This window comes from Emydura macquarii, unplaced genomic scaffold, assembly GCF_026122565.2.
Source record: "Emydura macquarii macquarii isolate MOO-44397 ecotype Brisbane River unplaced genomic scaffold, CSIRO-AGI_Emac_v2 contig_1876, whole genome shotgun sequence".
In the NCBI taxonomy this organism is placed as follows: Eukaryota; Metazoa; Chordata; order Testudines; family Chelidae; genus Emydura; species Emydura macquarii.
Genome location: NW_027132013.1, coordinates 1,867,059 through 1,894,936, shown reverse-complemented (window position 1 = coordinate 1,894,936; position 27,878 = coordinate 1,867,059). Strand labels below are relative to the sequence as shown.

General features: G+C 38.8%; 1 protein-coding gene across 10 annotated transcripts in view; it reads left to right on the top strand.

Annotated features, from left to right (window-relative positions):
• The window catches only part of NAV2 (neuron navigator 2), a 333,333-nt gene that overhangs the window by 192,242 nt on the left and 113,213 nt on the right, over nt 1–27,878 (top strand). For 9 of the 10 annotated variants that reach the window (XM_067558196.1, XM_067558193.1, XM_067558195.1 and 6 more), the window contains 4 exons: nt 1,390–1,502; nt 5,701–5,809; nt 7,612–8,001; nt 26,208–26,330. In XM_067558196.1, coding sequence (XP_067414297.1) covers nt 1,390–1,502; nt 5,701–5,809; nt 7,612–8,001; nt 26,208–26,330 — 735 coding nt within the window. The remainder of the gene's footprint in view (nt 1–1,389; nt 1,503–5,700; nt 5,810–7,611; nt 8,002–26,207; nt 26,331–27,878) is intronic. The other variant, XM_067558197.1, reaches the window with a different exon arrangement.

Genomic DNA, 27,878 nt, shown 5'->3' with positions numbered 1-27,878 from the left:
AACCTATGTTTAATAAAAAGAGATCCAGTCACTATTTGGAAGACTTGAAGAATATAATTTGTAGCATTATTTTTAAGTTTAAGTTCCAATTGTTAAACTCTGTCTTTTACTGTTATTGTTATTTCTTTGTATTACCGTAGTGCCTAGGAGCCCTAGTGGTCATGGACCCAGACCTCACTGTGCCAGGAGCTGTACAGACACCAAACATAATGATAGTCCCTGCCCCAAGGAGCCATTATGTGCTAGACACAGCTGTAGGGGAGTCCCAAAGGAGCTGGTGTATCTTCTTCATCCTGAGGTCCTGCCCTCCAGGGTGGGATGTCAGCAGCAGGTGTTGAATCTGGTGCCACTGGATGTTAATGCCTGGGTCTCTACTGCCTGAACTCAAAGATCCAGCCCTGTAGTCAAGTCTATATCAGGCTCATCAACCTGTATCTGTGGCCAAGCCAGCACTAGAAGGGGACAGACTGTTACACTGAGTGGGTTACAGGAGCAGCCTCAGATTTGCTCTAAAGTATCCTGGTTGGCTATGGCTTGAAGGGGACAGTTCACTATCTGAGAATCACTGGAGAGCAGGAACAATCTAGCCATCCTCTTCCCATGTCCACAATCCCTACACAAGGAGATGTGAGGGCAAGAAGGGGAGAATCTGTTGGAAATATACTTCTCCTTCTGCTTTTTTTAAACGACAAACAGAGACATTATTATACATTTCCATATGTTTCCCCATGGCCTGTTAGCTGAGATCAAGAGTAAATCAGTTAAATATATTCCGTGTCCTCCTCTCTAGGGAACGCTTTCTTTCGCTTGAAGGAAGATGGACTGCTGTGGTCCTAAGATCCAAGACCCAGTGTAACCAGTAAAGTGAAGTGATCACAGATTTATACTAATACAGAACTGAAAAGCAGATTTTTAAAAGAGCACCTTACACTGAATAATATCATGTCCAAAGTTCTGCTCACAGTCAATGGTGATTGATTTATTTTACCTATTCATTTCTTTTAAAAGAAGAACTGGTGCCATTGCTAATCAACGGAGTGAATTCTGCACAGCTGTGAAGAACTGTCACATGCAAACTCTGTTATTAACAAAGATCATTGTTTCAGACCACTGAAGATTTAGCTGAAAATCAAAAGGGTCTTAGTCTATGAGGGTCTGTTAAGCCTACATTTTGACTATAAATATTTCATTTTTTTTACAGTTCAGTGCTTGTTTCTGTTTCTAGGACATAGCTCAACATGGGACTGATGAATTATGTAAAGGCAGTCTGCTAGTGTATTCTAGAGAAAAGGACACATTGGATGATGGCGGGTGCAGTTTTTTCAGTGTTACACTTCATATATTTTTGGTGGTGAGTGACTGCATATCTCTATTTGTGTTGCCTTTAAGATCACAGACAGACAATGAAGGGAATGTAACAGCTGAGTCCAGCTTGGGAGGGGTGAGCATGGATACTGCTCTTTACACTAAAACTGGACAGCCTGGTCTCGAAGACCTTTCAGGTAGGTCCTGGAAGATGTCTAGCTAATTAATTTTGTGAATTGTATATAATGAATGAGTGTGGGCTAAATTATTTGTTTTCCCCTCCATCTAGTGGGGAATTTAATTTATGTGGCTATTCCTAGTGCCTTGTTATTAATGAGTTCTAATATTTGGTCCTTCAGAGATAGAAACTGAGTAGAGACTGGAGTTTTGGACACCAGGGGCTCAGTTCTACAAGATACTGAGCATTTAAATCATTGGGACTTAGGTACTTAATACCTTGCTTTAGCACCTTCCAGGAAACATTCAACATCTTGCAGGATTAGACTAAAATATTCCTTAAGAGTACCCAAGGAACCACACATCTGATATTTGTTTTCCATTTTTTAATATTTCAGACTTCAGAAATTGTGGACTAGCTAATACGAGTTCTTTTGACATTTTGTATTAATTTATAGCTTTGGGGAAAACCCAACATTGTCATATTCAGTCTGAATAATTTGAGAAATTGCATACTTTAGATTCAACTCACATTTGCATTTCCCAGATATAATTATAGGTTAATAAGATATTTCTTGTTTTGAAAGTTTGGAGTTTTGCTCATTCATCATGAAATCAGCCATTACGTAACATCTGTGCAAGAAAGGGGAGTAGATCTCTATGGCATTTATCAATTTGATGACTACATTAATGAGAACACTCCCATTGCTGCAGTGAGAAATATAAAACCAATTTTAACTTACTGTGTTTACTGTATAAAAGTGTGCTGCAATTGTCTGGGATTAAAATGGTGTGGGTTGTAAAGTAATTTGTGTGTTTGTGTATTCTAAAATTCCTGCCACTTCTAGGAATAGCTGATAATTAAGGATACACTTTCACCAAGTGGCTTTTAGCAACAATGTTGCAGTAAAAATGTGAATTATGCTTGTAAGTCTTTCCCCCCTCCACCCCTTGTTCCGTTTTTAGAGATCTGTGTGGTTTTGTTTGTAAACTAAGTATGTCTTTAATATATCTCAACTGGGTATCACTGTAGAGTTCTTTATCTAGTTAGTTCATGCATTCTCCTTTCTAATATGAGTTTTGGAACTGATCCTTCTGCTTGGGAGGTCATGTGGCTAAAAGCTTCACAATTGGATTAATTTCATATTTCATTATATATTCTGCCTTTGCCATGTTTACACTTGCATGCACGCATGCTTGGTGGCAGGACCAAGAAGAGTCAGTGGTGAAGAGGAGAACAGCAGGAGTGCACTTGTGCACGTATCTGCATATATAATTTATATGTAAATGAATTAAATATTAAACAGACAAACAAATGGCATTGGGGATACAGTCCTTGAGAACATTCCTGCAGTCATACGTAAATATGGGAGGTATTGGATTGTTGGTTAGAATAGGGGGACTCAGCATTGGACTTCCTGTGTTTTATCAATGGTGCCTCTTAATCAGCGTGTTACTGTAGGCAATTCTCTCCCAATCTATATATATATATATATATATCTCATTTTACCCATTTGTAAAATGGGAATAATACCTAGCTTACAGAGGGTTTTCAAAGCCCTTAATGAAAGATATTATTTAAGTTCAAAGTATTATTATTTTATTATACATGTTAGTTTGAAATCCAAACATACACAGTGGCAGGACAATCTGTGCACCAAACAGTGTGGCTCCAAAGAGGAAATTGTGTAAAGCCAAAGTCAACAGATAATGGTATTCAATCAAGGAGAATTAATGGTGAGCAAACAAAAAAAACAGTTACAAAAGAGAGGGAAATTTTAAGAAATGAATTGCAGACTTTAAGGTCTCTTGTCCTGTCCATACATGCATGTAACAAACGTTGATGCTAATGAGTTACATGTGTATGTGGAGAGGGAAGAGTAATGGAGAAACGGAAGTAAACAGTTTACAGACGTTTACAGAATATTCACGAAGAGAAGAATCTCCTTGTAAAGAAGGTGATTAACATCTTACGTGATCTAGTCTGATTGGATATTTTCAATTAAAGTCAATATAATGTCTTCTAAAAAACTTTAAACTGATGTCCAAGTATGACTTTCTCTTTGGAAAAACATTGTTGCAATTTCGTTTTGTGTGTCTCTCAAAAATATTAACCTCTTTTACCTCAGTTAAGCCTCTTATCTGTCCTCTTAACAGCTTATCTAGCCTTGCCTTCCTTCAGATTTACAAAAGAAGTGATCTGTGGAAAGAGCACTATAACCCTTTATCAGCCATAAGCCTATAAATGTTGTTATTAAATGTTCTTGGTGCTGCAATAATTCGCAGACTAATGAATATATAAAAATGTTTACATCTCAGAGACTCTACAGCTGAGGGAATTTAGCTCGTTAGGTTTTTATTTTCAATCTTGTCAGGTCTTTAGTGATGAAGCCATCCATAACTATCTGATGGTTTGGTGGCCTATTTGAAATTCATTGTTGGTGTCAATCCGGATCCCAGAGACAGCTGTCCACATTCATGGAAAAAATCACTAACATGGACTATAATTGCCCCCTTGTTGTCTATCTCAGAAAGACCAAGAACGGGATGAGCATGAAATTACCTTCCTTTCCCTAGAGATGGTACCTACAAATCAGAGCTGGGACACATTGGTGGGGCAGCATGGAGAAGTTTGCACTGAAGCTTTCCTGTGAATAACTATGGAGGCCTTCATCCTCCAGGGCTAGCAATTTGGCACCTTACACAAGCACTAAATTTACTGCAGGAGTTGAGAGAAGCTTTCTTAAACAGCAGCAACTGTTTGGAGGCTGTTTTCAGTCTTTACTTAAATCAGAAATTTTAATGTGTAGACTCTCATCTGAACTAGCCATTTCATGGATTAGTTCAGCTCTCGGTTTCATGGGAGCTTTTAGGGAAGAAGGCTTCCCTTAAAGAACATGCAAGAGTATCAAGACTGCAGTATTATCAAAAATAGCTAAATTTGGGATATGAAGCATTTTGCACTTTAGCTATTGGTTGTAAATCTTTAGAATGAACTCATTCCCTGTGTGAAATGAGCATAGCTAATTAGCAGGTTTTTTTCCTTCTACATTCTGTGGCAGTTTTCTAGTTTGCTTATGCTCCATGCTGACAGTAACACCTTGGTAACACTAACAATTATAAGGCACTTCTTTTTAACACCTAAGGAGCTTTTAAGTAGATAAAATATAGCTCAGCTAGCAGTGAAGTGGTTTCTAATTGATTACAAAGTAAGAGAAGTAAGCAAAATAAATTCCACTGAGGCCACTAGAAGGTTTTATAAAATGAAAGTAAACTCCTCTTTATAGTTAAAAACAGGGAATATGCTGTTTTCGAATGGACCATCTTGGAGAATTCCTTGATAATTTCCTTAGGAAAATAAAAATGGCAAGGAATCCTTAAGTAAAGCCATCAAAAAAAAAAAAAAAAGGGGGGGGAGGTGAAGGTAGAGCCTTGAGGATTCAAGTAACGTCAGGTGCTCTTGATTATTGCATGTCTAATTTGGAAGATTTCTACACTGCTATACAATCATTCACTGCTGGAGCATGAATCATGGTGACCTGAATACGTTACAGGCCTGCAAGAGAAATTACTTTGAGTTCCTACCAAAAAACAAGAACAAAACTTTCCCTCTATCATCATGCATTCTGGTGACAATACCTGCTCTGTAAACCTCATTTACATGAATGAAATGTCAGGACAAAGCTGGGCAGGCAAGTACCTTTGCTGTAATACCTGGTACATCATTCAGCTGTGAGCAGTTAATAAGACATGGCTTAGTTTGTTCCCAAAACAGCAGCTTTCTAGTAATCAATTTGATTTATTTAAAATGAAAAAAGGATGTCTCCTAATATTATAACCTCGCAAAAACAGGTTTTATCCAGTACATGGTCATCATGCCAGTATGTTGCTCTCTACCCATTCTTGTTGTTAAGCAAAAGTTAACTGGGAGGTTTGAGTAAAGGCCAATACAAAAGTGTTTGACTACTTTATAATACAAAGGAAGTCCATGAAATGAAGTTGTTAATGCAGAGCTATTTCTCAGTCTGGCCAAGGCAATGGAAAGCTCCTTCCAGCAGTGAATTAAATCCCACATCATATTCAGTTTAGGGTATTAAATAATGAAAAGGCAGGGATTTGTGCTTGACTCAGAGCCGTGAAAAGATGACAGTGCATGTCTTTGCTATTGCTAGTTAATATGGGCTAGTTCTTTTCTTCTAAAGGTCTGTTATTTCCTAGGGGAGGATCCAGAAACTCGACGATTGCGAACTGTCAAGAACATTGCTGATCTTCGACAGAACTTAGAGGAAACCATGTCCAGCTTACGGGGAACCCAGGTCTCTCACAGGTAGCAGCATGAGTTGCTTCTTTATTAGAAGAGTGAAATAACTGTAGTCTTGCTGAGTCTGACTGGTTTGTGCTCTTGCAAAAATGATTAACACTGACAATGAAGGAAATAAAATTGGCTAAGCATTTATCGTGCTTTTTTCTTGAAACCACAGATTGTGATCCTTGTTTAGTATTTATTAAGATTTATGAAGAGTAAGCGGTGGTGGTGCAGAGAACAGGATGGTTGTATATAGAAACACAGCCATAGAAATAGAAATGCTTGTTAAGTGTATTAGGTGGTGTTTGAATAGAGTTGTGCAAAGGTTACAATTTAAAATGTTACTTTGGTTTACTTATGAGTGACTTTAATGCATTTCCCTCCCCAGATCTATTCTGTTTAAACAAGCAGGTGAACTGTGCTTGACCTATTTGATAAAGTGCATAACTTGAATTCCTAACTGGTCTTTGGACAAACAAAGCTTTATAATATTATTAGTGATGCGTATGTACAATCTTTTTTCCTAAAGCAGTATTTGGAAATCTCCAGTAATATTTAAAATATGCTCAAGATAAGCAAAAGCTGTTATTACATTTGAACATTTCTGTGAAGTTGTTATTTTAACTCTTCGACAAGAGGCTTACAAGAATATGATGTTTGGCCACATGAAGGGCCTGATCCTGGAGGTGCTCAGCTCCCTCAATTTCAGTCGACTAACGATGCTGAACACCTCATAGGATGAAGTCCTAAACAAGCTCATCAGATGAAGGTTTGTAGTTTGGCTAAGCTAAGCCAGTGCCAGTGCCTGCACAGATGAACTCCCAGTGCATCTATTTTCCTTTTAAAGTCTTGATTAAAGTGACAGCTCATTATGATTTAATTACTGTAACCACAGGACATTTAGCCTGCTCATCTTTCTACAGGATTTATCATGCTGCAAGTGGCCATTTTGTCCATTTTAGCCAGTGTCCACTATAAACGAGGGTAACAGTATATTCAGCCAGAAAGGAAATCGGGGTTGGTTTGGGAGAGAGAAGCTGCAGCTCTGGAAGAGGAGAAAATAGGCAGGCCATACTAGCATTTGTCATTGAAGGGAAGCAATATACTCATCTATACAGGGCATAAAGAATATAGTGTATATTTGAGCCTGATTGGAAAATGTATTTAGTGGTCGTGAGATGAAATACATTTGAAAATCAAAGTATTGTGTAAATAGATACAAAATCCTTAAATTTGAAAAAAACATATGAAATTAGTCTAATCTTTATATATCTTTCTTATCTTAAGTCTTCACTGTGAGAGGAGGCAGAAGGATTGTTAGCTAACTTGATCATCTCCAAACAGATAGGGTATTTTATGAATGCATCTAAAAAGGAAAGAAGGGATCATAAAAATAGCTGCTCAGAATCAAAAGGTGGTCCTTTAATCAGCTTAATATCCTAATCCTCCTGCGTGAAATTGTGAGAGCATCAGCTGTAGGTTAGTTTAGACTGAAAGAGGGAAAATTGTGCTTGGATACTGGGAATAACCCAAGCCAAAAATCCCCCAAAAAACAACCAATAATCTTTTTTTTCTACCCTCTTCCCAAACTCAACATTGATAGCTTGGCTGGGAGACCGTTTATTTTAGAGTAGTGTTGTTAAGGTGTGTAATATACATTAAGAGGTTTTTTTAGGCAAATGCTGTTATAAGTGTGTCACCTGCTTTTCATACCTTTGCCAGTATTTGGAAGTTACTTTTTTTATGATTTATGAAATAGCATCACCTGAAATCTAATGGTTCTATACAATATCAGTGAAGAGTAAATCAATTGTTTTTTTAAGCACATTGGAGACCACGTTTGACACCAATGTCACTACTGAAATAAGCGGGCGCAGTATTCTCAGCTTGACTGGAAGACCAACACCGTTATCATGGAGACTTGGGCAGTCCAGCCCCCGGCTTCAGGCAGGTGATGCTCCATCAATGGGAAATGGGTATCCTCCAAGAGCCAATGCCAGCCGTTTCATCAATGCTGAGTCTGGGCGTTATATGTATTCAGCACCTTTGAGGAGACAGCTAGCATCCCGCGGTAGTAATGTTTGTCACATGGACATCTCAGACAAGGATGGTGATGAGATAGATCTTGAAAACATCAACATGGATGCCACTGGCTATATGAGTGATGGCGATGTTTTGGGCAAGAATATAAGGACTGATGACATTACAAGTGGGTAAGTATAAGTAATTTGGCTCTTAAATACCATGCATAATGGAATTGTGCATTTTTCAGTCTTACACTGTTGCTTTTAAATGGATTTATTTAAATGGCTACTTAAAGGTAGCAAAGGCATTGTACCCATTGTTAATGAGAACTTGAAGGACAAGCTTCCAGCCACACTTGAACAAGTGGTGGCTAAAGTCTTACTCATGCTGTCTCTTTCTTCCTTTCACACTTAAATCACATTTCTTCTTCATTTGGGTGACAAGCTGAACTTCTGAAGTTACTGTGGTTAGTTCTGCTAAGCATCCCAGAATTGGGATGCTTAGCTGAATCTCTTGACTTTACCAGCCTGAGCTAGAACTCCTAAAGGAAGAGCCATTTTCATGGAATCTTGGCACCTAAGGTCTCGAGGGAACCTCAAATTGTTAGACGTTTGAAAACGGTGGGAGGTAAAATCCCAACCTTTTTCAAACCCCACCTAAATTTCTGTTTGAGTTGTAATCAGAATTTCAGGTGAGGGAAAACGAAGGAATTGGTATTTTAAGTGAATTAGTCACACATTTTTAGTAAATGTTTCAAAGTGTGTATGTGAAATAGGTTCTTCTCCAGGGCACCATTTTCAGGAAAGCATCCCTATACAGGGAATCACTTAATTGTGTTTAATTCTTCTTGAAGTCAATGGGAATTTAGCACATGATTAAATTTAAGCACATGTTTTAGTATGTTCCTGAAAAAGAAAATACTCATGGACATGCTTAAATGCTTTCCTGAATTAGGGTCAATGGTTGTCAGACGTTTGCTGCAGTGTTTATTGTCCCCACAAGATGGTGAGATTGAGGCATTTTTACATTGCAACTGAAAGCATTTGCTGTCTGTGTATCCCAGTGATTTCTCTGAACTTTTAGTAGAAAGTCCATGTGTTTTCAGTTCACTAAAGGGATATGTTTTACATTTCAGTGGATGGGGAAAAAATTTAGTATGCAAGATATAACTTAAAGAACGAGTTGTAGGTGAAAATTCAGAAATTCTAATCGATAGACAATTATTTAAAATTTGCAAAAGTTCAAATCAATATTTTAGCATTTCTTTGGCTGGAAAACTCGTTTGTATGTAAATACATAAATATTTGATTTATGTTACAAAACTCATAATCTTTGATCTGAAAATTTCTCAAACTAGCCTTTTCCTTTTTTGGCAACATTACATTCTTTCCCCCCCCCCCTTTTAACATTTTTAGTATTGTTTATAGTAACACTGGCTTAGTCAGAAGATTTAGAGCCTCTTACTGAAACCGAAAAGCTAGAATCCAGCTGTTTGTTTTCCAGTCTGCAGCCGTTATTATGAAACAAGGTTCAGCAAATTTAACCACAGAGCATCCTGGAAGTCTCCAGTTCGTTCTGTTCTTCCTGAGAGTTTGGAAGTTTTACTTACATTTTCTTTTTTCCTTTAGGGATCATATACTAGAGAATCCAAAGGGAAAGCTATTTGGAAGAGATATAGTAAATTCTCTATTTTATATAAAGAACTATTAGTTGTTAATATACAAAAGACATACATTCCTAAAAATCACCCCCATATTTACACAAAATAAAGCAGCTTATGCCTCTGTTTTGCAATGTTTATTGTGCTGAGAGTTACCATTCTTTCCTCAGGACAAATGATCTTCACCCAAAACTGGATTTGTAAAATTGGCTGGAAGAAAAAGAAAATTATTTTGACCATTCCTGTGGTCATTAATAAAGACTTACAGCAAGATCTGTTTGGGTTCTAGCTGATGAATGTAATTTGAAGGAAAGGGCTGGTTTTAGCTATATAACTGACTGAAGTTTATTCTCATAATGGTAAAATTCATCTCTGTGTAGAGGGAAGTCTGATGCACCACCGTAGTCCCACTTAAGGCCTACTTTGAGAATTTAATTGCTACATAAATCTGATGCTGGCCCTTCGACCATCTCATCTGTAGCAAGTCATGGATTATGGTAGGACTGGGCAGTAACAAATTTAAGGCAAAAACATCTATTCTCTCTGGTTATACCTGCTGAGAAGTAGGATGGGTCTGTCCAGTGAAAAGAATGACCTTGGTAGAACTATGGTTTTCTCCATCTTTTTTCACAGTATACATGAGCCTGTCCACAGAGAGCTGTGGTGTTCTATGCCATGCATATAAGTCTGTTGTGTATGGCTCCATCTAATGTTTTGCTGATCACCCTGCACTGTATAGCAATGAATCAGCTGAAGTCCAAAAATATAACACTGGTCTTTGAAATATTGGATAACAATCTAGAATGGGGCTCACAATGCAATATGTATGAAGTAATAAAATACATTAAAATTTGAGATATCTCAACACAATAAGAACCAGCGGTATCATGACTGCGCAGGCCAGTAAAACAGCCATTATGCACTCAGCAAGAGCTCACTTGGAGCATTGAATATTAGAATCTATTTAATTGAGGGGGACAGAATATTAGGACTCTTATCTGCTACAATTTTTCAAAAGTACTATGGGATAGTTTCCTTTCACTTGGGCAGCCAACCAAAGACTGATAGAGAAAAGATCCCAGTTTCAAGCATAGTTAGGATCAGAAGCATGGCTGTTATATAAATAGCATTTTTCTTCTTCCTTCATGTCTGCTGCCCTTGCTGACTAAAATATGTTTTTATTTTTGTCAATGCCACAGAGCCAATACTGCTATGTGAGAGTGATTTGGACTTCTTTCTGGCCCATGTATCATTATTTTAATGCTGAACTAAGTTCCAATGACAGAATCTTTATTGTTGGTAGTGTCAGAGCCAGAAAGCCCCAGGTTCACTTTGAGCTTATTTATCACGTTTGAAGTATGAGCAGTTGGGGGGAAAAAACCTTACTGTCTTAACTTATAAATGTGTGCATATTTGAAGTGTGAGCAGTCACAGAGACAATGCAGAACTACATAATGCTGACCTTAGAGACACTCTTCAAAATATTATCACATGGGAAGGTTTCATCAGGAGGGAGGCAATACTCCTATACTGCATCGACATAATGGCATTGGATATGATCTCAGGACCTACTGGGGGACTTGAACCTTCTGTCTTAGAGGTGTTACCCTCAGTGAACCCCATTGACAACTAATAATGCTGGATTGCTATCTTCAGTATGAGCAGATTCTTTTGTAACTTCAGTTTTCTGAATCATCTTCCCTGACATGAGTTATTCACAACAACACAAAATAGGATTGCAGTGTCTCTCAGTGGGACAAGGGTAATATAGAGTTTAGAAGTGAGAGAGCTTGCTTGTAAAGAAATCATTGATGTGGTTTGCTGTAGAATGGCTCTTTAAGATAAACTGGAGGACAAATGAGCCAATATTTTCCTAAGTTATGCTACTGAGTGTAGAAAAAAGCACAAAAAGGCATTTATAGCATGAATAGCCCTTTATTAGTTGGTATACATTTCACTTTGTCATTTTCAAAATTGCTGCAATGTTGTAGTTTGAAAAACCTTGGATCTTTGCTTTTACTGGCAAACTGATAGGAGGGGAAGCCAAAATATTTGTTATAGACAAAATAAATCCAAAAGCCAAGATAAATTATTTTAGCCTTTGGTTCCTGAGGCTTTCTTTTAAATGTACCAGGTCATGGGAAGTTCCATTTTTCCTGCCTTCCAGGTCTGTTCAAGAAGGGTTCTGCAGTAATTAGTATTGATTTCTTAAGGTTAGAAAGAATATCAGGCCCTTATGGCCTGATCAAGCAGAAAAATATCTGTGGTCTCCCAAACCTTTGCTAACCTAGGAAGGCCACAGGTGCTGGATCTGCAGCAGGATGACCCATCCAGGTGAAAAATTGTCTTCTCCTTGAAACCAAACAGTTGACCATTTAAAAAAAAAAAAAAAAAAAGCATCAGCAGGGAGCTTGGATTTGCCTGGAATGCAGCGCAAAGAACATCCTCCCCAGTTTATTAATTCCAGGCTTTTTCAGAGTTGCATGTGAAATAATTCCTGTTCCCCTAGGTGGGGTTGGAATTATTTAACCTATCCACTTCAAAACCAAAGCAGTAGTTCTAAGGAGACTTTTGACCTTCCCCAGAGCTTGAGTGATGCTAACTGGGAGGGGCTTGTTACCTGATGTGAGGATCAACAAGTCTTGAATGTGGGTCTGCAAGCAGCCGTGGCATCCCGGCTGCCATCTGTCTGATTGCTAGTGACTACTGGGAGGAGAGTCCTAATTGTAGGAGTGCCTGACTGCACTATTTAAGCCAGAAGGAGGCACAGCAAGTTATGCATCTGGGTGAATTCCTGTCTGGGACCCTGCCTTCTTGCCTGATTCCTGCACCCTACTTTACTGAATTGTCCATGGTTTCTGCTTCCTTGACTGCTCCTGGTTCATGCCTTCCTGCCTTGTTCCTGATCCCTGTCCCTGGTCTCAGGCTCTGATCCTCGGCGTGACTCCTGATTCTCACTCCAGTCCTGATCCTTGGCTTGACTTCCAGCTCTGAGCTTTGGCCAGACTCCGACTCTTGCTGTAATCACCTATGCCCCAGTCATGACACCCCCATCCTCCCATTGATTTTGGTTTGTCAAGAAAGGGCAGTTTACCCCAATCTTCCTTTTGCTAGAATGTTAATTTGCCTCCCATTTATTTATGTATTATTTTATTTAGTGGGTGTGCGTGCATGCGGATGTATTGGGTTGGGGATGGATCCGTCTTTGCTTATTTGAGGCTTTGTGGTCTTTAGTGATCTTCCTACAAGAATTGTGAAGTGAGGATGTAGAGCTGAGGTGGAAGGACATTCAAGGGGAGAGCAGGTTAGGGCAGTTTAGGAATTCAGGTTTTGTCACAACTTGCTGCCCACAGAGTTAAACAGGGCCACGGATGGGGGGAATTGAGAATTTTAGCTGGCAGATTGTCTGTCTGGTGCAGGGTCCCTGGAAGAGCTGGTTTCTATGTACCTACATAGGCCTAAAGCTAACACTGAAGCCGAGTTTTATTTATCACAAGATGAATTTTAATACTACTGCCTATTGTACAGCAGATAAGAGTGCCTTACTAGAGGGTTATTGAGTAACATGAACAAAATTTTTATGTGATTCTGATGCCTCTGTTGATAGGTAACGAGAGCATTTTGCAATATCAATCTAGTTTATTATCTGGAAGGCATCTGAGATTCTGAAGTATTTTCCATTTGTATTGTGGTTTGTCAGTCCTTCATTAGGGCTGAGGTGAAAAATTTTCTTGGAGGAAGTAAAGAAGGGCTTATATATTTCACAACTCAAGAAAAAGGTTCTTGCTAATAATGGTTGTTTTCTAAGCTGTTGTCAGTAAAAATGGTTGCTGCTACAGATAGAGTGGCTAGCGAGAAGCAAGGATAGGTGAGCTGGTGAAGATTAAAATAAGAACCTATCTGACTTGCACATTATCTGAAGTTTAGTTGTCTTTTTCTTCAGTATTTGTATTGTTTTTGTAGCTCTATAATTCTCAGTTCCTGATGGCACTAGAAGGATAGGTGTGACTATTAAGCATGCATGAGAAGCCTGTTCCAGCACTATATGATTTAAGAAGACCTACATTCAAACTTTTTGTCGTATATCCATTCTGTAACTCTGAACCTTTAAAAGGTTAGCTTTTGCTTTCTACATCTCAGTATGTGTACATGCTGGTTAAAATGAATCCCTCAAATAGAATACTAAGCCCTGGTCTATACTACAAACTTTTGTTGCTGTTACTACATCGCTCAGGAGTATGGAAAGTCCACACCCTTGAGCGATGCAATTATATTGACCTAACCCCCGGTTTAGACAGTGCTATATCAACAGGAGGGCTTCTCCCATTGACATAGCTACTGCCTCCTGAAGAGGTGGAGCACCAAAGCCGACAGGAGAAGCTCTCCTATAAGCATAGGAAGTGTCTTCACTGAGCACTACAGCGATACAACTGCACTACTGCAGCACTGTAAAAGTATACAAGCCCTAAGTCTTAAAACTCAGTTCTTCTGCAAAAGCCCATCAGTGCTGAACTGGGAGCAGCAAAAGTACTATCAACCTTTCAGTAAATGTAAAAAACAAAAGTCTGTTCTCTAAAGGCCCAATCCAACTGCCCTTGAAATCAAGAGGAATCTTTCCTTTGACTGCAGTGGCCCTAAAATGGAACTGTCCTTTGGGTCACGCAGCACATTTTGTTTCTGATTTGTGCCATATCTATTTAAACTATGAAAGTTTCAAGGATGGGACCATGTTTTCCTTGTATCTTTTATAGAGCTGAGAACACTGCCAGCACTCAACAAGTAATAAGTAACGATAATAAGAAGATGGAGTATAAGCCATCAGAATCCTGCACCCAAACACTCCTCATCTTTGGGGTGCTTAAAATACAGATATGTATCAAGGTCCAAAATTTTAAGCATGGGCCAAATTGCAATGGTATAGCCCATTCAGTGCAATATGAACTATGTAACCTTTTTCATATCCATGCCCTGCACCTTGATTAATTCAAATGAATTGCAGTGGCTTGGTCATTTCGTTAGGCACTTCAGATTAAATTGTTTAGCATGCATGATAGGACTTGATCTAAGTATGAATAAAGTTGAAAACTTCAGTTACACGCATACCATATATGGCTGCAATGCTCCAACATGATGAATAATCATTAGAATGTAGTTTATTTTATATTTTCTCTTTCTCTGAATGTGCTTTTTGTTTGAACTGCCTTCTGTCTTGTTGGAACAGGCTTCTTACATTTTGATTCTTTTAATATTGTAGCATAGTAAATACTGTGAAGATAGGTAGTTGATTGATTTCTTTATTATTATCAATGCTAGTCCAAGAAATTCTAAGTAGACTCAGAATGACTCAGCTTGCTACCAGTGACCTTTATGAAATGGCGTTAGGAAATCCTGACTCTTCAGAGAACTCTTATCATATCCAGCTTTGGATGTAGGGAATTGTAGCTGTCCCCATGCCGTAAAAATGAAAAGGCAAAAATAAGGTAATAGTCAAATATAAAGTAAATCACGTCCTGATAGCCATGCGTAAAAAGAAAATAAATCAAATATTACATTAAAAAAGCTATACTGAGGGTGTTAATATTACCTATTTAGGTATGAAAGTCAGCAAATGTCAAAGTTAATTTTTCACATTCATCATTAACTCTGTCTCTTGTGAATAACAGCACAGTGATTAATCAGTTATCACATACGTCTTCTCACATAATACAATTTGATATCAGAGAGATTTTTCTACAACTCTAGGGCTCTGTCCTGGAGGCCTGGAGGTATAGTGCTTACCAAGAACACTAGAGCCTCATGGTACATCTACGCTGCAAAGAAAAACCTGTGTCACAGAGTCTCAGAAGCCAGGTTAATTGACTTGAGCTGTCGGGGTAAAAATAGCAATGTAAGCATTCCTGCTGGGACTGGAGAAGGGGTTCTGAGACCCTTCCCCCAATCGCTGGGTTTCAGAGTCCAGACTGCAGCCTGAGCCCTAATGTCTACGCTGCCATCAATTGACCTGGGCTCTGAGACCCGGTTGTTGTTTTTTTTGCAGTGTACACGTATCCTTAGAAATCAGTGAGACTACACCTTTTAGAAAGTACTACACCAAGTTGTAAATGTTACACGACTGCATGACAGTCAGGAGTGGGAATGTTTTAGCCAATGATCCTCAGGCAAATCCCTGTTCATTACGTGGGAGGGGCAAGAAGCCCGCTGGGTACCACTGTGGTACCTGACTTCCAACATCCTTGTGGGCTCTCTTCTGCTTCTCTCTCTGCTATCCCTGCTGGTCCCTGGTCAGAGTGAAGGAGTGGGGAGAGCAAGGGGAAGGCTGTCTCAGATCTTCCCCAGTCATCATCTGCTTGGCACTATGCCACAAAACACAGTCTCAGGCTTTCTCCAACACCTATCCACCCCAACTCTCCCATGGTCCTCCATCCCCCAACAATTCCTCCTTCATACTCGCCCACACCAATTCCCTCCAGTACTCTGGGACTTAGTAGCTTTGGCAGGGCCTTTGGCTGTGCTAGCAAGCCCCCAAGCCAGGGCCTTCGGCTCCCTTCCCCAAGCCTCAGTTGATTCGGAGGTGTTTGGGAAATAGTTTCCTAGCTGCCCAACACCTGCTGCCACAGACTGGAAGTGTTCTCAGCATTGAGAAATGTCACACATGGAGCTGCACAAAATTTGACAGCAGGGTCTGATGGGAATGGGTTACATTTTGGGAGGGACAGTGGGGGGACTTGTTTCATAGTTCTATCCAGGAATGCCACAGGTTGTTTTGCCATCTCTAAAGCTGGGACTGAGCAAGTTGCTACTTACTTGGGGTAAGTCCACACTTTAAACGCTACCGCAGCCCAGCTGCACTGCTTCACTGTAGGCACTACCTACGTCAACGGAAGGGTTTCTCTCATCGGCATAGATAAGTCACCTCCCGGAGAGGCGATAGCTAAATCAACAGAAAAATTCTTCCATTGACCTAGTGCTGTCTATACCAGGGGTCAAGTTGGCATAGCTGTGCCTCTCAGGAAGTTGGAGTTTTCCCACCCCAAGAGACGGAGCTGTTCCGATATAAGTTTGTAGTGTAGACCAGGCCTCAGACAGCTGTCATGCCATAGGTGGCCAGGACATGACAGCTGCCTGAATGAGGCTGCAAGGGGAACTCCTCTCCTGTCTCTCACCAGCACTTCTGGAAGCACATCATCTAATTTCCAGGCTCCTATTCTCAGAAGGCTGCTCCAGCAACACTCGTAAGAGGAAGGGAGAGAGCTGCTGTGCTGAATGGGAGCCCTGAACATCTGCTCTCCCTGCCAATGCCTGCATACTTAGCCACAGTTGGGAGTTGAAGAGTCTGGAGTCCCGCTCCTCCAACAAGTACCACAGCTACTCTCATCAGCCAACAAAGCAGCTGTATTGATGGATTTATGTAAGGAGGAGAGTGTGTTAGTTTTGTGCCCACGATCAGGGTGTAAATGTATAAGGAATAGTATTTTACCCAGGGAGCATCACATTTATCACCAAATGAGGTGGATCTTCTGTGTGTGGATTTTGGTGACGCATCACTGTCTTGGAAGAAGGAAGGGAAGAGGTGAGGCTGCTGGGATCTTAGCATGTGATTTTGGCTAGACTGTATAACAAACCTGATTCTTAGATTTTTAGATCATTCATTCTATTGTAAACAGTGGGGAATCCTTCCTTTCACACTACAGTGTCCTGTATTACCTTCCCAAATCCACCTCACCCTATCCTTGCAGCTCCACCATAACTGGGCTTCTTCCCCCTATAAGGACTGAGATGGCTATCTACTGTACTGTTTAAGCTTTGAAAAAGTGAATGGGAGTGGAAAACGATAATCAGCTGCAATCATAAATGAAGCAACACCAGAAGCTGTGGCCTGTACTTTAAAAATACACAAAAGGTTGTATTAAAAAAAAAAAAGAAGAATGGAAAAGAGCTCCATTGTGATTCATGGTGGGGTGATCCTCTGGTTCACTTGCATCAACTGAGACTTACAGCATCAAATGACATTTGCTATTGTGGGTTGCTGCTTGGCGCAAGAAGAAAATGAAAGGCAATTAGCCTCCACCTTCTTATCCTTTCTTATTTGGATCTATAACAAACCTGTCTGCATACACATGTAAGCACCAGAGCAGGGACTGAACTGAAGACCTTCTGCACCAAAAATATAAGTTTCTACCATTTGAGCTAAATAAAGGACAACTCATTATCTATAAGAAAAGAGTAGACTGTGGAACCAGCCACTAGGGGGAGATGTACTTACATACTCTAAACCAGAGGATTACAATTCCACATAATTTATGATTTAGACTATCTCCATTGAAGAATCAGACACTAATGCAACTGAAATGCAATCACTTGTGTCTTTCTAATCGCCTTTTCCCTGTTTTTGAAGAAACAGCACTGGTCTGATTTTTTTTGGATATATATTTTTCTTCAAAAATAGCTGCTTTTCCTGGTAACATTAAAAGGGGGTGATGGGGAGAGCTGGAAAAGTGGGTCAATGTTTTTATTCTTATCATTTATATAGTGGTTTAGGTCTGAATAGTGTTTCAAAGATGAACACAGGGCGAACTCCTTCTCTGAGCAGCTTACAATCAAAAATTATATTGGCAAAGGGTGACTGTATCAGTGTCTGGAATGATTGCCTAATGTCCAGTAGGGGAACAGCATTTTGAACCAGGGCAAGCATGGGTATTTAAATTATTTTTAAGTTTCTCTGACCCCGAGAGCCCCGCAGAAATAGGGACAAATGGACACATTTTAGTAAAGGCGCAGTGGTATTGTTAGTGTGACAATTATCAAAACTCCCACTGATTTTGGTAATGCAGGATTGGACCTGAATAGGCAACTGTGGTTATGAGGCATGTAAAACACATACTCATATCTGAGTTCTAATCTAGTACAACAGTAATCACCAAATCCCTTACAGGAGATGATATGCTTGATATGCATTCTTCCTGCAAATGGAAGATCTCATTGTAGAGTATCACCAGAAAGCAGAGCGGTGGACTTAGTAAAGTGTGGACCCAGGAGACCAGATAAACAGAAATATGCTGAGGCCTTGGCTGAAGTGAACAAAAATTGTTACCATGTGAAGGCTTCTCAATGGCTTATGAGAAATGTGTTTGGGATTCCCAGTGGAGAAGTATCCTGGAGAAGTATGCATTTCACAGCAGCCATCCCCATGTTAGCTGGCTTTTCCAGTAGAAAGGGTCAAGATTAAATTGGCATGGAGAATGAGCTCTCTCAAACATGGCTGGGCAGCACGGGGGGACTGCTGTTTCCACTGCTAATGATATAAGTATTTTGTAATTACCTGATTTCTCAAAGGAAGCTGTGAAATTCACTCATGAGTTTCTATTAAAAGAAATTGCCTTTCTCACTTGTCTCTTAGATGGCTATCTCCTCCTTTGCAAACCCAAACAATAATGGCTGTTCTGGAGAATGCAAAGTAGGGTGGTGAGCAGAGGGGTTATTTCATACTCAATACTTATAGGGCTTGTAATTTTTTCCCCAAAGTCCAACTGTATTGTACAATCTATTTAAATATAAAGTGAAGTGCACACTGGGTACCAGTTGATGTGAACCTGAAAGGAAATATTTGAATTGGATGTTGAGCATTTTGGTCTTGTTACAGCCCACTCCTGAATGCCTTCACTGAACTGTTGACATTTATGTGAATCAAAACTTGGCATTTTAACCAGATACAAAAACCCAAGCTGACCTTGCTTGGCTGGTTAGTTATTTCTTTATTTTTTAATTTGAAGGCAGACTTTGTGGGCAGGGTGCCATGTTCCACCCTTTGGCAAGAAAGATAAAAATGCTGTGCTGATGGTTAGCAGTGGCAGGATGATGGTGGTCAGGCAAGATTGATTGGTGACAGCAATTTGGCAAAAAGTGAGAGACAAGCATGTGGTCCAGTACCAGAATATTGTCAGCACAAAAAAGGCAAACGAAAATTATACTAAACTGAGAAGTTGCTGGTTATCAGTGGTCCTTCAGTCAGTGTAGCAGCAATAATGATAGTTTAGTCGTATTTTAAGTCAATTTCCTGGCCGCATCAACAGGAGTATTTTGATCACATTTATCACGCTTTGTAAAGAGTAGTGGAGTTGTGCTGTTTACACACATCAAAGGCTTTATCTTTGTTCTGAAACTTTGTTCTTGTCTAACTAACTTCATTGACTGGTCGTTCCACCCCCGACACTCTGCAATTAGTAATACCCATGACACTGTAACTCAGGCCTAGAAGAGTGTAAATGTTTGTTGACTGATTGGAAACCTTGAGATGGACCAATCTTTTGGATTCACTAGCCTGTCTGGACTTTGATTTACTTGAGTCAATGGATTTAATTTTATTATGGAGGCAAAAAAGTCCTTGGAATGTCAGAGTGTATGTTGAAGCCTAGAATATCCCTTAGGCTGTATAGCTGTTCTTTAAACACATTTAATATCCTGGATTTTGTGGTGTTAGGGAGAGGAGGAGCGGTGCTGCTTAGATGCTTGCAATTTGAGAATTCTGAAATTTAGCAGCAAAGTTGAATAAGTATGGGAGTTGTCAGATGCGTAGCAATAAGTGTGCTGTTGGCACTCTGTGTACGTGGGCAAGTACAGAGTGCATACAGAAGTCAAGTAACTTGGCCTGCTAAGTAAGACTTTGGCTGATCTGTGGTATAACTTGATCCTGTTTTCTATGTATGCACTTAGGAAATGGGATAAAAATCACACAGGCATCAGAAACATCCTAAAAATATTGAACTTGGAAGGATATTCTACACCATACAAAGTTTCAGGGGCCACCTACAGGGGAGTAACTGGCGAACAAGAGAGCAATTCAAATCTGAGTTGCCAAGGGAACTCAAAAACAGTTGATTTGCACTAGTAAAACAGGGAATGGGGGCATTTTCTTCATTTGCCTAGAAAGTACTATGTATTGTTTAGTTTCCATGTGTGTCTTGTACTTTTAATACATTATTAAGGACACTTGTGTAGTTGAGAGGCACAAATGTGGAACATTAATTGTATTTCCTTGTTGTTGAAAAGTAAAACCACAGAAATGAGTCCTGAGGGATAATCCACAGAAGACAGATCAGAAGCTCCTTTTTATCTGTGCGTCATGACAAATTCATTTGTTGTCCAGTCTTCTCTTAGTTGAGCCTAGTAGAGGCAGTCATCTCCATTGCCTGTTGTTAATCTTGCCAAAGCTTGGTTTTTAAATTCTCCTGAAGAGCTGCAATTTACACATCTGGATAAAAGTCACAATGGTTGAGGGCCTCTGGTTGTTATTACTGAAATGCCAGAAAAGTTCCTGAAGTATGTCATTTAAACTTTTGTTCATCTGTGGATTATTTTTAAAACATTTAAAAAGTGTTTGATTTGTTACTGAATGTGCTAGCATGGTACTTCTGATGCAGGAGTCTAATAAGGTAATTAATATATTGTCTTGTAAGGACAAGTAAAGAAATTAAACAATTCTTGAAGCACTGTGTGCAAGCATACCTGAGATATTCTATCACAGGGGAATAAGGAAACTTTCTCTGGGCTGATGGACACAGTGAGTAGAGGAACTGTGATTAGTCTCAGGCTGATTGAAGATGAAGAAACATCTTCTTAAGTTTAAGAACCCATTGCCACACACCAACAGCTAATGACTGGAGATGCACTAACAGTTCAGTAGCCATGGCACTGAACTGAAGCGTAGGTCTGTCTGTCAACTTTCACAGCCTCAAAGAGGAACATATTTATGTAGTTGTGTATCAGGAGTTGTACGGAGAACATGAAGACCAAAATACAGGTGAGAGGGAAAATCCCCACTTAGGCTTTTTTAGCATCCTGCATTTTTGCTTTGGAGGTACCTCTGTTAGATACCCTTAGTCAGCATAGGAGGGAAGGCTTAATGCTCTCCCTTATCACTAAAAACATTAAATATGCGTTATCACAATATATTATAATTTTATTAAATACAACTCCTTGAGACTCGCTGACACAAATCCCAGCTGCTATTACCAGGTGCTTAAAATAATGAAGTGTTATGTATCAGGACAAGCCGAGATAAATGTCAGTGGTACTGTAGGCATTCAATTTCTTCTTCCCCACCTGAGCCTTTTTTTGAAGGCACAAGTATGAGAGAGCCTGCGTTCCATCCCCTTGAACAGAGTGTTGTGAATTTGTTTCAGAGCCATGCATCTGCACAGCCCAACATACAGTCCCAACCTGTTTTAAGTGACCAATGGTAGAAGTGGTTTGCTTATCAGAGGTGGACAGGTGGACTTAATAATGAGGGGTAGGATTAGGCCCTAAATAACAATAGGAAGCAGTTATGACCAGTTAGTAAATTAGCAGTTAGTAAGTGTGTGCAGCGTTAGGCCCTTCATAAGAACACTTCTGTAGGCCTGCCTTTGGTTTTTAATTTCCCTAGTATCTTTACACATGGGGGGAAAGGGTCTCATAGCCAGTTGGTTCCTCTGTTTTCTCTCCACCCACATCCAGCCAATGGGAAACAGAGAAACCTGCTTCCCCATTCCTCCATGCACAATACAGGAGATGGGGCCCTTTCCAGCTCACCCTTTTGGCCTCATCTGTGAGTTAAGGGCATCAGTCCTTTTAGTCCGACCAAATTTTTCCCTCACTGGGGGTGGCGCACACGCATTTTGGATAGAATTTATGTATAAAATAGCATACCAACTGGAAAACTTTTAATTCTACAAGCTGTGCTACCTATTTTACAATGTTACAACTCCTATCTATCTAATATTTAAGAAATCAATCCAATTATGCAGTTTTTTATTAAGCAAGGTGAGACTACATAGCTTGTAACTGTTATAAGATCACCGTTTACATATTTTCTTTTTACCACTCTCTAGTTTAAAAAAAAAAAGTAATAAAAACTGCTTACATCGTTATTAAGGGTGCTGAGTACCTGCTGCTCCATTGACTAATATTGGGTTTATGGATGCTCAGCATCTCTGAAAATCTGTCCATGAAAAGCTATTATTTGTTCCAGTTGACACAAGTACAGAGTTATTTTAATGTATCTGATTGCTGCACATGTATACAGAGGATGAAATACTGGCCCGGTTGAAATCAACGTGAGTTTTTCCATTGACTTCAATGGGTCCAGGATTTCACACAGAGTCTGCATATTAAGATTAGTTAGTAGTATATATAGTGTGTATGCACAATATCATAATTTTCAACTAGTAACACACATATTTTAGTTTTTTAAAAAATCTTGGAAATTAGTTTATATTAATTTAAAAGGATTAATCATATGCCAGATTATGATGATAAATGCAAACCGAAAAACTACAATTTCAAATGTGTGTAACAATTATACCCACAAATATGTTTCTGCACTTGAGATGCAAATCAGTCACTGTATGTGCAAACAAGTAGTTGCAATTAGCTCATTTGCATATGCAGGTATGAGTTTTTGCAACATGCCTGTAACATGCACATTTAATGATATTGTCTTAAATAATTAGACTGGTAAACTTTTTTCCTGACCTTTTTTCTTCTGTTACTGGCTAAGAACAAAATTCGCTTTCCCATTTTAAGAATTTTATGGTTTCTAACAAACAAATGTAATGGAAGACGTGATGTAAGTTAAGCTCTAGCAGTTCCAGTGGATCTGTTATTATTTTAAGCCTCCTTGTTTATGAAGTTTGGAGAAGAGAATTGTATCTTGTCCCAATAGACTCTGGAGAACTGAGAATAGCCTTGTCCCTAGTTTTACTAGCTTAGCAACCTCTTTGTAAAACTCCCAAGGGGGACTCTTCTATTGTTCTTAAACAGGCCCAGTACAGACCTAAATCACATCTAGTGCAGGGTTTTCTTTTCTTTTCTTTCTTTTTTTTTTTTTTAACCTTCATGTCACATGTAACTGTAGTAGTTGAGTCTGGCTGCAGTCAGCTAGGTCTGTTACCAGAGACATTTGTGACAGAAATGATACAAAAGTGCAAAGATGGAGCCAGTGCTATCTGCATCATGATTTTTTTCCTCTCATCCATTGACATAATACAAGGTTAAGTCTGGATTGGTTGTTCTTTCTTATCTTGAGCAAAAATGTGCCCCAGTAAGAAAAATCAGTAATTGGCTTTGGTCCTTTAAAAACAGAAGAAGAGATCCTAGATGTTTGAATGTAATTTTGATGTTGTACCACTATTGCCTTAAGACTGACAAAAGAATTGAGAGGATATAGCCATTCAATTTACAAGTCAATAAGGTATGTTACTTGTTGAACTTCATGCCAAAGATATCAACTCTATCACTGTAGTTGTCGCATGTTTATTTGATTATAGCATTGTTAAACAGTTGTACAAATATGTACAGATATAAAGCAAAAGCAAGAACAAGATATAAAGCAAGAACAAAAGTATCCTGTTTTCTTTGGACTTTATGAACTTCTTTGCATACTATTTTCCAGATGATTTAAAAAAATCTAGTTGAAGTGTTTAATGTATTTGCATTAATTATGATGCAGTTAATTGAAGAGTTATTCCAGAAGAAAAGAAATTGATCTATGTATGCTCTTCAATCTTTGTATTAATGTGCCATGCAAAGAGCTGTTTTGGGTTTTTTGCTGTTTTTTAGAGGATTGAGTATGAGATTATTGCATTTTTTTAAATTTTCCAATTAAACAGAACGTTGTATAATATTTGCATTAAATGAATGCAAGATATTTTAACAATGTTTGTATCTTTTGGGGACATACTTTACTTGCTTTGGAGCATAAATGTTACACTCATTTAATTCAGCAAGAAGTTTTTAAAATATTGATATTTGACTTAAATTTTAAAAACAGTCTCAGATCATGATTTATAATATAAATGATGAAAAATATATTTAGGGTATTTTTTTAAAAAACAACATTTGGGATTGGGTATTCATCTGTGATGTATTTCAGTTGTTCGTTTCTCAAACTACGCGTATAAAAATGCATTGCAGTGTCACCAACTCCGTTAATTTGCCTTTTTTTAAGATATGCAGAAGAAATGCTCTCCTTCTTTAAGGCAGAAAATTGCTTTTAACTAAGTTACAATGAGGCAATAAATTAATTCTGTACATTATTGATCTGCAAAGCTAATTTCTAGATAAACCACTCAGAGTATCTATGTCCTGAGGTTTTAAGTCCCATTGTTCTTAACACCCCAGGACTATATAGATACTTTGAATGGTTTATCTAGAAACTAGCTTTGCAGATCAATAATTTACAGAATGTATTTATTGCCCCAGTATAGCAGAGTTGAGAATGTTAAATAAACACTATTAAAATAATGAGATCATATGTATAAAAATCTCATTGAATATGTTTAAGGTTTATATTCTAATGCTATCCAATATAGAGTATATGATATTTTTGGTCATTTGCCCTGCTATATAATTATATCCTTTACCCACATATATACACAAATGTGTAGGGTGTATGTGTACAAAATACACCTAAAGAACCTCATCACTAGAGCTGGCTGAGTAATACAAACAGTGATTTATGAGCATTTTTGCAAATTAAAGTGATGAGTTCTCTTTGCTGTTATTTGTGAGATGCTACTATTTGTCATTTGCAAGTATTCAGACAATCACTCATTTCTTCCTGAAAATATTAATGGAACCTAGCACAAATTATTGTTCATCCAAAAACTCATACCCGGGAGTATGGTGTTCTGTATTCATTGTTCTCCTACCTAAGACGTTTCAGTCATTCAATAAGGGATCAAACCCAGTGAATTAGGTAACTAATTGCACACCCTAAATTGCAGTTAGCTATTAATCAAAATGAACAGCCACAGAAAAAGTATTCTATGGAGGGCCTTGGAGAAGATTGTGGATGAGGCATGTTAGTTACTGGTTTCTATCAAATTGAATGCTGTTTCAGGTCGCAGGAGCTCCAAAAAGAGAAGGCACTCTTCTCCTATCTCATACTATATAGGGCCAACCCCTGTGAGACCACTCGTGTCCCATTAAGACCATACCTAGATTATTGAAAGAAGAGGTGGTGAAATTTGTCCTCACCCGGACATCATTTCCATACCAGATTGCAAATAAATCCACTGCATTGAACCTCACCGCAGGTTCCAATTTCAGCAATTGTCATTTTAGGATAAAATCACAAGTCAGGCTGGTGTTTCTTCTCCTCCTCCCTCCCCCCCCTTCCCCTCCCCCCCACACCCTCATGCATACGCCTGAGTGCACAAAAGTGGAAGAAGATGGTGCAAAAAAAAACCAAAAAAACCTTTTCACACGGACTGCTATGGGATCTTTTAATGTAGATGTCCAGCAGATAGGACCTAGTGTGAAATCCCAACCCTATTTAAATCAGTAGGAATTTTGTAGATAGCTTCAGTATCTCCAAGATTTTACCTACGATTTTTTAAACAACACAAAATGGCTGGGAAATGAATAGACCATATGTTTTCAAACAGTGTGTTAAAAATAAGTGAAAATCTCACATGCTAAAGGAAAGCTGAAATAACAAATCATTTAAGAATGATGCATGTGCATTCTTAATGAATCCCCCCTTCTTCATATTTAAGTCTCATTTTGCCTAGGGGTGGAAAAGAGAGAGAGCTTGAGTTCAGGGCCAGAACTCAACAAAACTACTTTGGTGTAACTGAGAGCAAAGTTTGCTCCATATCTGAGTATTAGGTATAAAATGAATATACTAACACCACCAAATTTATGTTGTACAAATTGTTTTACTGAACATGTGATATCTTGTTCTGTTTTTTAAAGGTACATGACTGATGGGGGTTTGGGCCTATACACTCGAAGATTGAATCGGCTACCTGATGGGATGGCTGCAGTTCGGGAGACCCTGCAGCGTAACACCTCCCTGGGACTAGGAGATGCTGACAGGTATGCTTGTATCAAGCAAATGTATGTTTAGATAGTGCCTTTTTACAGAGTTGTAATTTGCAGCTGCTAGTACATGTTGAAATTCAGGTAAATAGCTGTTTGGTGGGATTTCAATAATTGACTATGTGATTGTAAGGGTCTCTATTGCTACATACCACTTAATGTGTTAGGAAAGGGGCACAGACACAGCGTAGACCCTTTCAAATGAGGCCTTCTAATTGTAATGTGGCTTTCTCACGTGAGTTTTTCTGAGCTGGAAAGAACAAAAGCAGTTTTAAAAAATCCTAATTTTAATACATGGGACTTGGAAAACAAAGGCCCAATTCTCTCACTTTCACTGATTTAATTTAAATGAGGAGAATCAAGTCAAAAGTTTGGTATAAGGGTTCTATCGGGTTGTTAAAAAACATGATTAACTGGAGAGAAGAGAATCTAGAGAGCTTGATCAAAAAGGAAGCTTCTGGAGAAGAGATATGATATGTACATAACTATGGTTGTGATGAGTAGAAAAAGTTGAGTACTTTTGCTTTGTAACAGGCTCTGATTAGAAGGACTTCCTGTCCCCTCCCAACCATCATGCTTGATAAATTTAACGTAATGCAGTTTATAGATTGGTTGAACCTAGCCTTTGCACTAAGAACATTTGCAGAAGGGTCCATGTATGGCCTCTACATTTGCCTCATTACTTCCATGAAGTGCCCCTAAGTAGTAAATGTGGATTTTGAGCTTCACTTTTAACCAAATTTTGAAGTTAGCAAGTGTTTTCTTTTTTCACTGCTAGCAATAAACCTTTCCTGGAAAATACTGTAATAGACTTCACTTGCTGTGGTTGAGATCCTCTGGTTTATGACAGCTAGATTAATAAGAGTATACTGTATAAATGTAGGAGAATTTAGGTGTGGTTTTTGAAGAAAGCAGAGCTGGATTTCTTTTGATGCTTCATTAATACTAGAAAAGGAGCAGAATAAAAAGATTGAATTCAAACACTCAAACATTATGAAGAAGTTCAGTTTAGTTCTCTGTAAGCGGTCATCACCTAGGACCAGAACATGCCTTTATTTTCAGGAGCTCACATCTGGTTCTGAATTTTGCAGTTCAGACCCATCTCTAGTTAATACTACTTCTAATTGGTCAGAGAGGGTTGCTTGTGAGTGACATAAGGCCTGGGAACTGACAAGGAAGCTGGAGACTATTAGCGCAATGGAGTCTTTGCCCATGACTTTGGGGCACTTCTGCAATACAAATAAATAATAATATTTGCAAAAACACTAAAACCTCTTTTAGGGAGCTGTGGATATATTAGTTGTTGATTCTCTCCCCCTCTAATGTTTACAGCAACTCTCGCACTTTCATTTGCTATGAAAATGCTTCCTGAGGTCTATGTGCTATGTCACTTGCCTGAAATCCAGCCTGCCTGTGTGTGGTGTTCTTATATCTTACAGGGGCTTTTTATTTCAGCTTTAAATAAATTCCAGTTAGAGGAATCATGTTACATTGCAAAAGAAAAGGCAATTACTAGCTAGTAGGAACTTGTCACAGAGAAACCAA